Below are 17,469 nucleotides of genomic sequence, written 5' to 3' on the forward strand. Positions count from 1 at the left end.
CACTAAATCTCTTCTGGTGAAGCAGAATTAAGCAACCTCACATCTGGTCATGTACATTAACTATACATTCTCATGAGTTTTATTTCTTAATATCATTTGTAATAATATGATCTGTAGAGCAAATAATGCCAGATGGCTTCTCTGTGTATTGAGAAATGTGACAGATGTGACGGTAGAATAGTAATACATACACAAATGTGATGGAAGTATAGTAATTAATACAGTATGAATTACTATACTACCATCACATTTGTGTATGTATTACTATACGTCCAGCACATCTGTGTATGAATTACTATACTACCATCACATTTGTGTATGTATTACTATACTTCCAGCACATCTGTGTATGAATTACTATACTACCATCACATCTGTGTATGAATTACTATACTACCGTCACATCTGTGTTTGTGTACTATACTACCGTCACATCTGTGTATGAATGACTATACTTCCATCACATTTGTGTATGTATTACTATACTACCGTCACATCTGTGTATGAATGACTATACTTCCATCACATTTGTGTATGTATTACTATACTACCGTCACATCTGTGTATGAATGACTATACTTCCATCACATTTGTGTATGTATTACTATACTACCGTCACATCTGTGTATGAATTACTATACTTCCATCACATTTGTGTATGTATTACTATACTACCATCACATCTGTGTATGAATGACTATACTTCCATCACATTTGTGTATGTATTACTATACTACCGTCACATCTGTGTATGAATGACTATACTTCCATCACATTTGTGTATGTATTACTATACTACCGTCACATCTGTGTATGAATGACTATACTTCCATCACATTTGTGTATGTATTACTATACTACCGTCACATCTGTGTATGAATTACTATACTTCCATCACATTTGTGTATGTATTACTATACTACCGTCACATCTGTGTATGAATTACTATACTTCCATCACATTTGTGTATGTATTACTATACTACTATCACATCTGTGTTTGAATGACTATACTTCCATCACATTTGTGTATGTATTACTATACTACCGTCACATCTGTGTATGAATTACTATACTTCCATCACATTTGTGTATGTATTACTATACTACCGTCACATCTGTGTATGAATGACTATACTTCCATCACATTTGTGTATGTATTACTATACTACCGTCACATCTGTGTATGAATTACTATACTTCCATCACATTTGTGTATGTATTACTATACTACCGTCACATCTGTGTATGAATTACTATACTTCCATCACATTTGTGTATGTATTACTATACTTCCAGCACATCTGTGTATGAATTACTATACTTCCATCACATTTGTGTATGTATTACTATACTTCCAGCCAGAGGTGGGTAGAGTATTCAACAATTTTACTCAAGTAAAAGTACAGTTACTTGAACCAAATGTTACTCAGGTAAAAGTAAAAGTATGCATCCCAAAAATTTACTTGAGTAAAAGTAAAAAAGTACTTTGATTAAAAGCTACTCAAGTAGTGAGTAAATGCATGAGTACTGTCTCATGTCAATAAATTACATCATAGGAAATTGAATTACGGGAAACAATGACTTTTAATGATAAAAATAATTTATTATAAATAAATATTATATATATAAATTATTTATTATAAATAATGTATTTTTGTTTGTTCCTAATTATTAGGCCTGTGTAACTTTAATGTGTTCCACAAAGGCACTAACTGATGAGACTGTCAGCCAATACGTGTAGCTACAACTTGACCCCAACTGAATCAATTTGTAGCAGACTTAATCATCATATATTGCTAGTGTGTACACTCAGAGAGTTTGAACTGGTTTCAAGTATTGCACTGCGTTACATTTAATAATTACATCATATAAACGTTATGCCTCAGAGATATAGCATTACACAAAATTATACATACAGCAAACTTATCGCATCGTGTTTCCTCATATTTGATGTTGAGTTCTTGTAGGCTGAAATGTCCACACGTTTGCAGACACGATTGGCAGCGCCAAGGTTGCAAACTCTCACGCATTGAGCATGAGACACACGCATTTGGCTGTCTTCACACGCTTACACGCCACACATCCGATTTCACATGCAGAAAAAAATCTAGTTTATTTATATCTGATCCACATATATGATTCAATGAGTTACTAGTTCACTCTGGCGCCAACTACTGACTATCGATCGATCGCGATATAATACTTAATTTGTGTCCATTTTACACCCCCCCCCCCCGTCAACAATTTACGTTCACGAAAGTAACGGTAGCACGCGGCGCAAATCCGATTGTAACGGAGTAAAAGTTGCGTTTTTCTAACCACATATTTACTCAAGTAAAAGTAGAAGTCGTTCATATTAAAACTACTCCTACAAGTACATTTTTGTCCAAAAAGCTACTTGAGTAAATGTATCGGAGTAAATGTAACGCGTTCCTACCCACCTCTGCTTCCAGCACATCTGTGTATGAATTACTATACTACCATCACATTTGTGTATGTATTACTATACTTCCAGCACATCTGTGTATGAATTACTATACTACCATCACATTTGTGTATGTATTACTATACTTCCAGCACATCTGTGTATGAATTACTATACTACCATCACATTTGTGTATGTATTACTATACTTCCAGCACATCTGTGTATGAATTACTATACTACCATCACATTTGTGTATGTATTACTATACTTCCAGCACATCTGTGCATGAATTACTATACTACCATCACATTTGTGTATGTATTACTATACTTCCAGCACATCTGTGTATGAATTACTATACTACCATCACATCTGTGTATGAATTACTATACTACCATCACATCTGTGTTTTAAAGATGGATCCACGCTCAAGCAGTGGAGGAAGCAAATCTGCTTCAAACGCTGTAACATGCACTGGAGCACACACACACACACACACACACACACACACACACACACACACACACACATACACACACACACACATACACACACACACACACACACACACACACATACACACATACACACATACACACATACACACACACACACACACACACGTTCCTCTGGTCAAACACAGTGCGTGTCCGTTGGGCGGTGGTGGAGTAGCACGTGTCTTCTGTTTACGTTTTGGTTTCTGTTCCACATGTCACCACCACTCTGGTAGTGCACGACATTACAATACCTCCTACCTGAGGCTCACCATCTACACTGAAGGGACTGTGACTACTTGGCCGGGGAACAAGAACCATAACTATTACTGTAGAACTACTTTTGTCCACAAATACGGACTTGTGTTAACGGGCCGCCCAATGGAGGATGGGTTCCCTTTTGAGTCTTGGTTCTCCCGAGGTTTCTTCCTAATCCCCACCATCATAGGGAGTTTTTCCTCGCCACTGTCGCCTTTGGCTTGCTCATTAGGGTTCTGGACCCATACGATTGTAAAGCTGCTTTGTGACAACATGTCCCAACAACAAACAAAAAGCGCTATATAAATAAATTAGACTTTGACTTTGAATTTGAACAACCACTATACTTGTAAACAATAACATGTTCCAGAGAACATGATGGCTGACTGTAATTACATGACCTGTGAAAACTACTGATTTAGTCAACGTGCTGTGCATGTCAAGGTTAAAAATTAAGGGGTCTGTATTACTAACTGGTCCTAGGACTCGTAAAGAGTCAAATCTGTACACAAATGGAGTTTTAAATCTCTATGACCTCAGCATATGAAATGACAAAAGCCTTGTGCAAGACCCAACACTCAGCCATAGATCAGCACAGTGACCAGCCTAGTTACACATGACAGAGTGGAGAGATGTGAGAGAAAACAGTGAGATATTCTCTACATGCACACGTGTCTGCTGGGAGCTCGTATGATTCATGCCGAGTGTGTTAAAAAAAGGTCTTACAGGCTATTGTAATGTAATATCACGTATGCTACTGTAATGTAATATCAGGCTATTGTAATGTAATATCACGTATGCTACTGTAAAGTAATATCACGTATGCTACTGTAATGTAATATCACGTATGTTATTGTAATGTAATATCACGTATGCTACTGTAATGTAATATCACGTATGTTATTGTAATGTAATATCACGTATGCTACTGTAATGTAATATCACGTATGCTATTGTAATGTAATCTCAGGCTATAGTAATGTAATATCATGTATGCTATTGTAATGTAATATCACGTATGTTATTGTAATGTAATATCAGGCTATAGTAATGTAATATCAGGCTATAGTAATGTAATATCACGTATGCTATTGTAATGTAATCTCAGGCTATTGTAATGTAATATCAGGCTATTGTAATGTAATATCACGTATGCTACTGTAATGTAATATCACATATGCTACTGTAATGTAATATCACGTATGCTATTGTAATGTAATATCACATATGCTATTGTATTGTAATATCACGTATGCTATTGTAATGTAATATCAGCCTATTGTAATGTAATATCACGTATGCTATTGTAATGTAATCTCAGGCTATTGTAATGTAATATCACATATGCTATTGTAATGTAAATCATGTATGCTATTGTAATGTAATATCACGTATGCTACTGTAATGTAGCAGTAGTCTAGTGGCTCTTAAGGTGAAATGTTTACATATTCTTTTAATGTTAAATTGCTGTACACCATATCTGTCTGTCTTCTCCTTTCTCCTTATTTCCTGACTCTCCTTTTTGAGGTTTAAGTAAGAAGTACCAAAATATTGCAGTTTAAAAGCTCCTGACTACACACCTACTCATCTATGTCCCCTCTCAAGCACACGTATGACAACACGGCCGAGACAGCACGTCCACTACTCACTGTGGTCCTTGCCCAGTCTGGGGCCGCTGCACACACTGGGCTGGGGGGTGACGGGCATCAGGGCCTGGCGGATGGCTTTCTCCCAGCCGACGGCCACATCCAGCCCCACCCCAGATGCGGCGAGGTGCGGGCTGGGCTGCACACGCCCCGTGTTCTCCCCCACGTAGTACACCATGGTGTCGGTGATGATCTCGAAGCAGTGTGGATTGCCTCCCTGGGCCAGACTACCGAAGTCTTGAGCTGCGTCCACCTGAAGGATCTCAGAAAGGGGGATCTCCTGCGTCGCAGACAGACAAGCACACATACAGGGTTCAACTGGATTTAAGTCTTCTTCCAGTGTTTGTTCAGGTCCACCAGACCTTCACCCATGACAGATGAAGAGGGACAGGAGGCTGACGGACATACCGCTCTGGAAAAACAGTCTTCTTCAGCTCTGCCTCTTCAGTTCTTACTCTCTATCTTTCTCTCTCTCTATCTGTTTCTTTCTTGCACTCTTCCCTCTGCTCTCTCCTTCTTTCTTCTCTGATCCTAACTGGGAGAGTTTCTTTCAATTCCACAAAAAATAAAGAGTTCCACCTTCCTTCCTTCAGGCCAACCCACCCATGACAAGAAACCCATTTAAGAGGACCAGCCAGCCAGGCCAGCCAATAGGAGTGGACAGGCCTGCAGACTGCCGCGAGGGGGGGGGGGGGGGGGGGGGGGGGTGTCTCTGTCGCCAGACTCGCCCCAGCTGCCTGTGGTTTGCCTAGAGCACCACATGACAGGGAGCAGGACGCGGGTAGAGCTGCCCTGATTACAGGGAGGGCGGGACACTCCAGAGCCAGGCACGAGCCCCGCTGGAGGCCGGCCAGCCCAGCAGCACCCCGCCTGGCTGTGGACAATGCTGGGTAGACCCCCGCCACAACTCCACGAGATTCCTCTTGCTTCTCTCTCTCTCTCTCTCTCTCTCTCTCTCTCTCTCTCTCTCTCTCTCTCTCTCATTCTCTCTCTCATTCTCTCTTGTGTGACCCCTTCCATTTCCTAAGCAAACTTCACATCGAGGGTCAAGTTCTGACCAGGTCATGTAGGTGACGGGTTTTATTAAGACACAATACAGAAAGAGAAATGAGGGAGAGCAACATGAGAGAGGTGGAGGTATGAAGAAAGAGAGAGGGGGAGGGGGAGAGAGAGGGAAAGAGACAAACACAGAGACAGGGAGAGAGAGAGAGAGAGAGAGAGAGGGAGAGAGAGAGAGAGGGAGAGAGAGAGAGAGGGAGGGAGAGAGAGGGGTCCACCCATAGCCTGTCTGTCTGTGAGAGCAGTCTGGGTATTTTAACAGAGACAGTAGGCGAACAATATAAATGGACCTTGGAGTCCAACAGACTGGCACCAGTTTTGACAACTCCAAAATTAAAGCTTAAAGCAAGAGCCATCTTTAAAAAAAACCTCCAGAAACAAACATACATGATTAACACATTATTCAAGAGTTTTAAAATATGAACACACAGTTGGACACTTCACATTAAAAGTAATTTTTGATAGAAATTCTGGTATTAAAGTCTTAAAATCAAAGGACACACTTTTGTGACCCTGGAGAAATACCACAAAATGCCAAGATAATTAATAATCTCTTGTGTTTGCCCTGTAGACGGGCGGAGTCATGGCTACCTTATAGTACTTGGCTCCTGAGTCATTCTGGAAAAGTGTGAGGGTCTTGCAGTCAAGTCTCCAGTAGTGCCTCTTCCTCTGAAAACACCAACCAGACCAACACCAGAACATCAGAGCATCAGTATCAACATCAACACGCTGTTCGTTATTCCACTAAGCTCACAGCAGGTCATCCACCCACATGGCCAGTTCTCTCTTCCAGGGGGGTCTTACCAGGTTGTCTCGGCTGGTGTAGTGCACCATCCAGCCCTCCTTCACCAGGGTGGAGCTCCGTCGCTTGGTGTGCTTGATCGACTGGACCACACGCATCAGTGGGATGTTGGTGCTGGTGGATGGACTGCAGAGACAGAACACAGCATGTCAGAGCACCACAAACTACACCCCCTCCACCTACCCCAGACACAAACTACACCCTCTCCACCCACCCCAGACAAACTACACCTTCTCCACCCACCCCAGACACAAACTACACCTTCTCCACCCACCCCAGACACAAACTACACCCTCTCCACCCACTCCAAACACAAAGTACACCCTCTCCACCCATTCCAGACACAAACTACACCCTCTCCACCCACTCCAAACACAAACTACACCCTCTCCACCCACCCCAGACACAAACTACACCCTCTCCACCCACCCCAGACACAAACTACACCTTCTCCACCAACCCCAGACACAAACTACACCCTCTCCACCCATTCCAGACACAAACTACACCCTCTCCACCCACTCCAGACACAAACTACACCCTCTCCACCCACCCCAGACACAAACTACACCCTCTCCACCCACTCCAGACAAACTACACCTTCTCCACCCACCCCAGACACAAACTACACCCTCTCCACCCACCCCAGACACAAACTACACCCTCTCCACCCACCCCAGACAAACTACACCTTCTCCACCCACCCCAGACAAACTACACCCTCTCCACCCACCCCAGACACAAACTACACCCTCTCCACCCACTCCAAACACAAACTACACCCTCTCCACCCATTCCAGACACAAACTACACCCTCTCCACCCACTCCAAACACAAACTACACCCTCTCCACCCATTCCAGACACAAACTACACCCTCTCCACCCACTCCAGACACAAACTACACCCTCTCCAACCACATCAGACACAAACTACACCCTCTGCACCAACCGAAGGTACAAACTACACCCACTCCACCCACTTCAGGCTGTCAGCTGAATGGCCCACAGCCCCTGTACTGTAGTACAGCCTCTACACCTCAAGGACGTGTCACGCACAGCCTAACAAGCCGTGTGGTGGAACAGATCAAACAGTTTTAGAGTGCAGGAGTCTTACGCTGATTCACAGGCTGCGTGGAATAGGCATGTTGAAACTGACCTAGATCAAAATTATCGTGAGATTTCAGCAAAACCTTTGCACAGTCTCCACTGTGACTTGTGGGCATGAGATAAAATAAATTGTAGTTGTACGTGTAAAAACTGGATTACTGTAGCCACTAAACTGCAGAGCATTTAATTCAGGTTTTAGATTTTGCAATCTGCATTTAATTTCAATTTATTCTTCCATTGTAGCCCATTTGTTCCAGTGTCTACGCGCAACAGTTCTGACTTCGCTTTTGAGAATAATAAGAATAATTTTGGTAGCACTGAGCTATGAACGTTATACGTTATGTGAATGTGCTACTGGCTCAGATATATGTTTACCTCTTCACCCTACGACCCCAACCAATTCCAAGCTATTCAGTTTGGCAATAATGTTCATTTTTATTTTGAACATTTTTTTACGTACAATAAATAAATGCTATTACAAAAAGTATTTCTGTCATGTTGAGGACCCCGGCCCCTCCCTTTTGGGCGTGTGTTTACGTTGTCCACGTGTAATCGTCTTCGTCTGTGGAACTACGTGGTCATGGTTATGTCTTGTGATAATCTGTCTCACCTGTGACTCGTCTCGTAATCACGTGGGGCTAATGTGGTTTGTCTATTTAATGTGCGCTCGCGCAGTGTCCTGTGCTCGTCGTTGTCTACAGTTTACTCGTTGCTGTGTCAGTTCAGTGTTCTACGTGCGCTATACGCGCTATATTCGTGTTAATATTAAAAGTGACGTTTGCTGCCACAAAGGATTTGTGTCTCGTCCTTGACGCCGCACCCACCGTCACAATTTCCCTATGGACCTACAGTGACCATTACAGAGAGCCAGTCTGTGTGCTAACACTAGGGTTGCAACGGTATGAGATTTTCACGGTATTATAACCGTCTCAGAAAATACCGCGGTATCATGGTTATCACAATATCACAGTTTGTTACATATATTATTAAAAGATACACTGACCCTTGCAAAAAGTTTTTTTTTGTTCAATGAACCATTTATTGTAGAAACCTGGAACTATTGTATACAAAATGTCTCCTTTAAAAAAAATAAGCTGGACACGTGTTTATATAAATACTGCAAAATTAGAGAAACCTAAACCATGGATTTCAGTACAATTATTAAGGTTAAATTATTTAAGATCTGTTAACTGAGCCTGGGTCAGTGTCTGATCAACAACTGTTGTAAACGTCCGTTTTACTGCCAAGTTAGAATATAACCAGATACTGCAGAAAGAGAGGATTTATTTCTGACATGATCCTCACAATAGAGATTTCTATATTAAAGCTTTCACACAGAGTCTGGATTTAACATATGAAAAACAGGCACGTCAGAATATGAAAATGAACGCATGAAAATTAATGGCGTCTTTCACATCCAGTGAAAGCAAGGACCATAAAAAGCTAGGATTATACTTCCACGAGTGACCGTAGCGCGCGACTCCGCCGCACACCTCGCGCGAACCTCCGCGAACGACAGAAGCGTTCATACTTGCCGCGTCACATTCTGTGCAGTGTTGTCCGTAACAATGTGTTAGTGTAAAGAAACACCCCTCAAAAACAGGGGAAGGAACATTTACCTGATGATTTTTAATGTTGCTTTGTGTTTCAGGTTTGAAAAGTGTTAGAATTTAGGCTAAAGTACTTGAAAATGCTTGAAATTGTAACTACTTGGTTTCACAACAAATAGCTCTCTGACTGAACAGTTTTCTTGTATTACGTTAACAAACACGAGCCTCTTGTGATTCCAGGACGAAACATGAGAGAACGTGAAGACGATAAGATTATGCGTTTTGAAAATAACCAACCATTAAGTAATGTGATTTATTAAATTAAATTTAGTAAATTAAAAAAAGCTAATTATTTTGAATAATTTCAAGTATATGTATAAATATTTAAGTTAATTAAGTTTAACGTGCTGGGAAATATAGAAATGGACCTTGAAAGTGACGTACAAATGCTTCCACCTTGTTAAGGTGTATGAACCCGGCAAACATGACTTTGTTCATTGCGCTGAAGCGAAGCGCGCAAAGTTATAAAATTCGAGAGGTGCACGACCTGTCAATTGTTGACCGGGGGGGATCGGATTGGTGTGTGTGTGTCAAATGTTGACGTTGTCCCATTACACAGATAATGTCATTTAAATAATATAAACTAGTTGCATAACAATTATGTACATCATCATTTCAGTATAATCAGTGAAAAGTATTATTATTATTGTAATAATAAAAAAATAATTATTATTATTTTATTATTAATATTAATAATAATAATGATAATAATAATAAAAACAACATGTATTATCATGAAGTGCCACATATTTTCGTATGGTGACTCTGTTTCTCTGACATGTTTCCTCATCCGTGAATTTTTGGTTGCGATGCTACTTTCGCTTTCAATGCCATGACGAAACAGTCAATTCCACATAAACGGAATGAATGTGATTCAATATTGCGGTGACACTCCAAGCCACACCTGATAATCACACACACGGTCTAACCCAGACTCTTTATTACTGCTCTACGTCAGATTACTGCGTCTGCTGCTTTGTTTCTGTGCTTGTACTCTATCCATGCTGCTTTTATGCTATTGTTGAACCTGTTTCAGCTGTCATGGCTCCTCCCACCCTTTGACCCCTCCCTTGTTGTGGCTCCTCCCCCTTTGACCCCTCCCTTGCTGTGGCTCCTCCCACCCTTTGACCCCTCCCACCCTGGTCCCCTCCCCTCCTAAAACATGTAGAAGGCTGTAGGTCAACTGGTCAGACGTTCCTGGGTTGTTACAGCATCCATATTTTATTTTTGCTCCAGCAGGCCACCTACCTGCTTCAGGTCAACCGTGTTTTTTAACCACATTACTGCATTTATTCTTTGTACGGGTGCAATTAAATTGTTTATAAACATAAAAATATTTATAAAATGCCATATTGAAATACAAAACTAATTGTAGGAGTGGCAGTTGAGGAGAGACAGAAAGGACAGCGGTTGAGAAGATGAGTAAACGGTCACCTGATCGCCTTCAATATTTCCTCGTCCTTTTCCCCATCCATGAAGGAAGCGTCCATGAAGAAGATCTTCTCATGGGAGGTGGAGACTTCTTCTGCGTCATCCATGCCACGACTGCTGTCACTGTTCACGTCACTGCTGTCCACCTCCATGGTGACCTCACCGTCAGGCCCGGGACTGGCCGGCTCTGCGCACGCGCACCCACACACCCCCACGTACACGCACGCACACACGTACACACACACACCCACACACACCCCCACACCCACACCCACACCATCCATCTCAGCGCAACACAACCTCTAGACAGCACTCGCTCTTTCGCAGAACACCTCTGACTAATGGCTGGCTAGGTGACAATGAAATCACATGGTGTCTGTTGCTGAGCTAAAGGCATGTCAGTCTGGGCTCCGTGACAATGGGACTCCGCCTACCTCCGTTGAACACCACCTCACCCAAGCAGTCACGGGGCACCTTCACTGCACATCTCTTGTGACAGTTGAATTTGCAGTCTGAAAGAGGAAATGTGAGACCACTCATGGGTTAAAAACGTAGCTTCTTACTGCCCTTGTAATATGTTTGATATGCGTATCTACATAGTAGATGTAGACACAGACTTATTTCTAGCAAACATGTTTCTGTGTTGTGACGGGGTACAGTAATTGATACTACAATGGTATTTTGGTATTATGGTATTTTGTGTGTTTAATCTGTCCAGCCGCATTACTACAAACTTCATCTTGTTAGTCATCTCACTCTTCAGGATTGATGTGAGTCTTTCTGCCCAGGAGTGACACTAACATACACATCAAATCTGTAGAGCCCCCATACTCAAATAGCGGTATGGGGGCAATTTCAAAAATAACAGAAATAGATAGCCCGCGGGCTGCATGTGGCCCGCGGGCTATCTATTTCTGTTATTTTTTAAATTGCGCACCGCAATCTCAAGACCATGCCGGGGATTGCCTTTATGGCAACAACAAACAGGTAGCAGACGCCCAAATGCGTTCGCCATTTGCGTTGTCTGTGGAGTGATGTGGTCTACTACAGTGTCTGTGTGGGCTGGTGTGGTCTACTGTAGTGTCTGTGTGGGCTGGTGTGGTCTACTGTAGTGTCTGTGGGGTGATGTGGTCTACTATAGTGTCTGTGTGGGCTGGTGTGGTCTACTGTAGTGTCTGTGGGGTGGTGTGGTCTACTGTAGTGTCTGTGGGCTGGTGTGGTCTACTGTAGTGTCTGTGTGGGCTGGTGTGGTCTACTGTAGTGTCTGTGTGGGCTGGTGTGGTCTACTGTAGTGTCTGTGTGGGCTGGTGTGGTCTACTGTAGTGTCTGTGTGGGGTGGTCTACTGTAGTGTCTGTGTGGGCTGGTGTGGTCTACTGTAGTGTGTGTGGGGTGGTCCACTGTAGTGTCTGTGTGGGGTGGTCTACTGTAGTGTCTGTGTGGGCTGGGGTGGTCTACTGTAGTGTCTGTGTGGGGTGGTCCACTGTAGTGTCTGTGTGGGGTGGTCTACTGTAGAGTCTGTGGGCTGGTGTGGTCTACTGTAGTGTCTGTGTGGGCTGGTGTGGTCTACTGTAGTGTCTGTGTGGGCTGGTGTGGTCTACTGTAGTGTATGTGGGCTGGTGTGGTCTACTGTATTGTCTGTGTGGGGTGGTCTACTGTAGTGTCTGTGTGGGGTGGTGTGGTCTACTGTAGTGTATGTGGGGTGGACCACTGTAGTGTCTGTGTGTGGTGGTCCACTGTAGTGTCTGTGGGCTGGTGTGGTCTACTGTAGTGTCTGTGTGGGCTGGTGTGGTCTACTGTATTGTCTGTGTGGGCTGGCCTACTGTAGTGTCTGTGGGCTGGTGTGGTCTACTGTAGTGTCTGTGTGGGCTGGTGTGGTCTACTGTAGTGTCTGTGTGGGCTGGTGTGGTCTACTGTAGTGTCTGTGTGGGCCAGTGTCTGTGTGGGCTGGTGTGGTCTACTGTAGTGTCTGTGTGGGCTGGTGTGGTCTACTGTATTGTCTGTGTGGGCTGGTCTACTGTATTGTCTGTGGGCTGGTGTGGTCTATTGTAGTGTCTGTGGGCTGGTGTGGTCTACTGTAGTGTCTGTGTGGGCTGGTGTGGTCTACTGTAGTGTATGTGGGCTGGTGTGGTCTACTGTAGTGTCTGTGTGGGGTGGTCCACTGTAGTGTCTGTGGTGTAGAGTCATTATCTGAGTGGTATGGTACCTTTACACTGCATGCCCTGGCGGAACAGACCCTTGAGCAGACGTTTGCAGTACTGGCACATGGTGGGCCGCGTGTACGTGTGCACGTTGAAGGTGTGCGGCACTTTGACCCGGCCAAGCACCAGCTTGTCCATCCAGATGGGACGTCCACTCCATGATGGGATCCGCTTTCCTGCCTCCAACAGAGGCCTTTGCTACAGGGACAGAGAGGAAGAGATAGAGAGACAGAGAGGAAGAGATAGAGAGACAGAGAGAAAGAGATAGAGAGACAGAGGGAAGAGATGGAGAGACAGAGAGGAAGAGATAGAGAGACAGAGAGGAAGAGATGGAGAGACAGAGAGGAAGAGATGGAGAGACAGAGAGGAAGAGATAGAGAGACAGAGAGGAAGAGATAGAGAGACAGAGAGGAAAAGATGGAGAGACAGAGAGGAAGAGATAGAGAGACAGAGAGGAAGAGATAGAGAGACAGAGGGAAGAGATGGAGACAGAAGGAAGAGATGGAGAGACAGAGAGGGCGAAAGGGAGAGACAGAGGGAGAGATGAAGAGAGAGAAAGGGAGAGATGGAGAGAGAGAGAGGGAGAGATGGAGAGAGAGAGGGAGAGATGGAGAGAGAGAGGGAGAGATGAAGAGAGAGAGATGGAGAGATGGAGAGAGAGAGGGAGAGATGGAGAGAGAGAGAGGGAGAAATGGAGACAGAAGTGAAAGATGGAGAGACAGAGAGGGAGAGAGAGAGGGAGAGATGGAGAGACAGAGAGGGAGAGATGGAGAGAGAGAGGGAGAGATGAAGAGAGAGAGATGGAGAGATGGAGAGAGAGAGGGAGAGATGGAGAGAGAGAGAGGGAGAAATGGAGACAGAAGTGAAAGATGGAGAGACAGAGAGGGAGAGAGAGAGAGGGATAGATGGAGAGGTAGAGAGGAAGAGATGGAGACAGAAGGGTAAGTAACCAATAGATGATGCAGCGTATTGAAGCTAACATTATAAAGGCTCAAAAGTGTTTGTATGTAGATCATATTTGCATCATGCATACAGATGTAGACTAGAGCGGGGCAGTTTCAGTTCTTAAACCCATGTTGTCAGAATGTGAACAGAGTGGACTGTAAATGGTTCCGGTCCTCTCCGTCTAGGTGTGTTTACTGACGCTATACTTCCTGTTTGTAGGGTTCAGCATGATTTTATCTCATTTTCATAAGAAAAAAACAAAACAAAAAAACAAACACACAATAATTGTAGACATACATGTCGAAATGTCACTTTCAGTTCTACCTACTGGAGAATAGAGAAGAGCCAAAACAGAAGTGTACAAGAGAGGAACTTTCTAGAAACTAGAAAGAAAGGGAGAGGGTGAGTAGGTGAAGTAGATAAAGAAAATAGAAAAGAGGGTGAAAAAAAGATTATGAAAGAAAAGGCATTTGACAAAAAGGAGCGGGCGAGAGCCCGAGTTGGAGATGGTCACCGTACCTCCTCCGCCGACACGAACGTGTTCTCAGGGGCCATCGGCCGAGGGACAGACAGCAAAGGGCCCGTCAGAGACACGTTGGAGAGACGCCGCTTTCGCACGCCACTGCAGTTGTTCGGGATTTTAAATGCACAGCGCTTGTGGTAATTAAGCCCACAGCCTTCCAAACACAAAGACAAGCAGAGACGTTTCAGTCTCCCAGGCAAAACAAGCCGTTTGTGGCACAGATGAAAACACCCAGATCGCTTTTATGTTTGCTATTTCTTAGAATTATGAAACTGCTGTTAATAGGCTAAAATATGGATACTCTTCAGCTCCCACTAGTGGCCAGTGGTCTCCTCTCCAACTATTTTCCAAATGCCACACAGGCATCAAGGCCAAATGCCTTCTGAAGATGTGACATTATAATTTAATACTTGCTGTAACTGCTCCATCATAAAATAGCCCATTATGGCAATTTTTTCAAAATAGAATTCATGCTTCCTAAAGAAGGTATTACATCAGTTCAACTATAGCCAACACCCCACAGATGTGTCTCTTACTCCCACAAACTCGTCTCTTAAATTTAGAGCATCCCTTTGTGTAATGGTGGCATTTCAGACCTGCCATTAGTGATGCAGGACTTGCAGGACATAAAAGGGTTATTCCGGTTTGAAAACAGCAGACAGGAAGCTGCCCACTCAGGGCAGGAACCCAATAACCTTCTACCCCTCACTCCAGCAAATCAAACCCCATCCCAGAAGACTAGCAGGGGGGCTACGAGACTAGTATAGGGGAGAGAGGAGAGGATGGGCTAGTAGAGTTTGGCCACAGGAGGTTTTGAAGGGGCTAGCACACAGGGTCTAAGTACAGACGGGGCTGAGGGGAGGGGCTTAGCTGAAGGGCATGTGGTTGGGGGTGTGTGGGTGTGGGTGTGGTTGGGTGGGTGTGGGGGTGTGGGTGTGGTGAGTGTGGGTGGGTGGGGGGGGGGGGGGGGGGGTTGTGCTTGATGGCCTGTAGTAGAGGCTCAGGTTTCTGTGTCCCAGGCTTGCTCTGAGAAGCTGATCTTTTACTTGGCAATCTATTGTGGTTCCTCAAGCATTCAGTTTTCCAGACAAAGAGAAAGGGCAGTCTATGGATTATGTTACGTCGTGAGTGTCTTTCTCTTATAAAAGCCTCCCCTCATTTTCACTCTGCATACTCATTAGAGCTCTGAACCCAGATTTCTGTAAAGCTGGTTTGACACAAAGTCTATTGTAAAATGTGCTGTAGAAATAAAATTGCACTGAATTGCGTTAAATTTCTCTAGATCATGTATAGGTACTGGGCCTTGGAATAGCATTTATCTGTGTCGGGTAAAAAGCCTTTATGCATGTCGGGACATCACGGGATGACCCCGTCCTGGAGTCTTTGGAGTGCCTCAAGGATCAGAAGGTCAAAGGTCTCGAAGGGATCAATACTCACCTTCGCATTTAAGGCCCTGCCGTACCAGACCCCACAACATCTCGCCACAGTCATCGCAGAAGGCCGGAGCCTTGTAGGAGTGCACGTAGAGCGCATGAGGCCGGATCTGGAAGTCCTCGACTGTGGCCAAAGCTGCTGGCCAAACACAAAGAGATGTGAGAGATGTGATGTAAAGAAACAGCAGGGTTCATTCACAACACAGAGGGAGAGAGGTGCAAAAAACAACAGGAAACACCCCAGTGTAGCCGATGCCATGGTAACTAACTTTGCAAGCTAAGTTTTATTTTTTATTATGTTAACAGAGGTGAGATATATGATGTAATTACTTACAATTCATTAAGTAACTTTTTTCTACTTTGTTTTTGTACTTGACTATTATTTAAAATCAATACTTTCTCCTCACTACATTTTCAAACTCATTTTAAACACTCATTGCTCATCTTCTGTCCTGTTCTCTCTTTGGGCATCGGGGTGTCCATCGTGATGAGCACCATGTGGGTTTGTTTTCAATGTTTCTTCGGTTTCATTCCCGCCTTGTCTGGTGATTTGTGTATGTCCACCCTTCCTTGTGTTCACCTGTGTCCCATTTTCCTGTGTGTTTATACTCCATATTTTCCTGCCTTTCTTTGTCGGTCATTGTCATGTTTTAGTTTTTGTTACGCTCCTGGTTTGAGGGCTTGTCTTTTGTTTTCTGCTCCTCCCTGTTGTTTAGTCTGTTCATCTCTCTGTTATCCGGTTTCCTTTAATTTCATCTACCTTTTCAACTGTGGACCACTTTTACCATCTTGGATTATTGGATTACCCTTAACAAACATCGCTTGGGTCAGAATTTGTGTTCCGCCTTCCTTTCCTCCTGATCAGATCTGATTAGTTATTTTTTAAATAATACAAAAAAATTGGGCAACTTCTAATGAGGCACCTTACAAAGCTGCAAGTTTGTGCCAATAAAACCCTGGGCAGAAGGAGGACTAGTCCATGCTCCATTTGATTTTGAAACACACACTATAGTGCCAAAAGTATTCGCTCACCTTCCTTGACTCACATATGAGCTTAAGTGACATCCCATTCATAATCCATAGGGTTCAATATGACGTTGGTTCACCCTTTGCAGCTAGAACAGCTTCATCTCTTCTGGGAAGGCTGTCCACACGGTTTAGGAGTGTGTTTATGGGAATTTTTGACCATTCTTCCAGAAGCGCATTTGTGAGGTCACATACTGATGATGACAAGAAGGCCTGGCTCTCAGTCTCCACTCTAATTAACACAAAGGTGTTCTATCAGGTTGAGGTCTGGACTTTGTGCAGGCCAGTCAAGTTGATCCACACCAGACTCTGCCATCCATGTCTTTATGGACCTTGCTTTGTGCACTGGTGCACAGTCATGTTGGAAGAGGAAGGGACCAGCTCCAAACTGTTCCCACAATGTTGGGAGTATGGAATTGTACAAAATGTCTTGGTATGCTGAAGCATTCAGAGTTCCTTTCACTGGAACTAAGTGGCCAAGCTCAGCTCCTGAAAAACAACCCCAC

At 43.8% G+C, this 17,469-nt stretch overlaps 1 protein-coding gene across 2 annotated transcripts in view; it reads right to left on the reverse strand.

Moving 5' to 3' along the window:
• The window catches only part of LOC143523548 (serine/threonine-protein kinase D3-like), a 47,292-nt gene that overhangs the window by 9,735 nt on the left and 20,088 nt on the right, over positions 1 to 17,469 (reverse strand). For both annotated transcript variants that reach the window (XM_077018074.1, XM_077018075.1), the window contains 8 exons: positions 15,942 to 16,073; positions 14,501 to 14,658; positions 13,042 to 13,234; positions 11,272 to 11,349; positions 10,841 to 11,024; positions 6,691 to 6,814; positions 6,478 to 6,555; positions 4,831 to 5,107 (listed from right to left, as the gene is read on the reverse strand). In XM_077018074.1, the coding sequence (XP_076874189.1) occupies positions 4,831 to 5,107; positions 6,478 to 6,555; positions 6,691 to 6,814; positions 10,841 to 11,024; positions 11,272 to 11,349; positions 13,042 to 13,234; positions 14,501 to 14,658; positions 15,942 to 16,073 (1,224 nt within the window). The remainder of the gene's footprint in view (positions 1 to 4,830; positions 5,108 to 6,477; positions 6,556 to 6,690; positions 6,815 to 10,840; positions 11,025 to 11,271; positions 11,350 to 13,041; positions 13,235 to 14,500; positions 14,659 to 15,941; positions 16,074 to 17,469) is intronic.

Source organism: Brachyhypopomus gauderio, chromosome 9 (genome assembly GCF_052324685.1).
Source record: "Brachyhypopomus gauderio isolate BG-103 chromosome 9, BGAUD_0.2, whole genome shotgun sequence".
NCBI classification, from domain to species: Eukaryota; Metazoa; Chordata; class Actinopteri; order Gymnotiformes; family Hypopomidae; genus Brachyhypopomus; species Brachyhypopomus gauderio.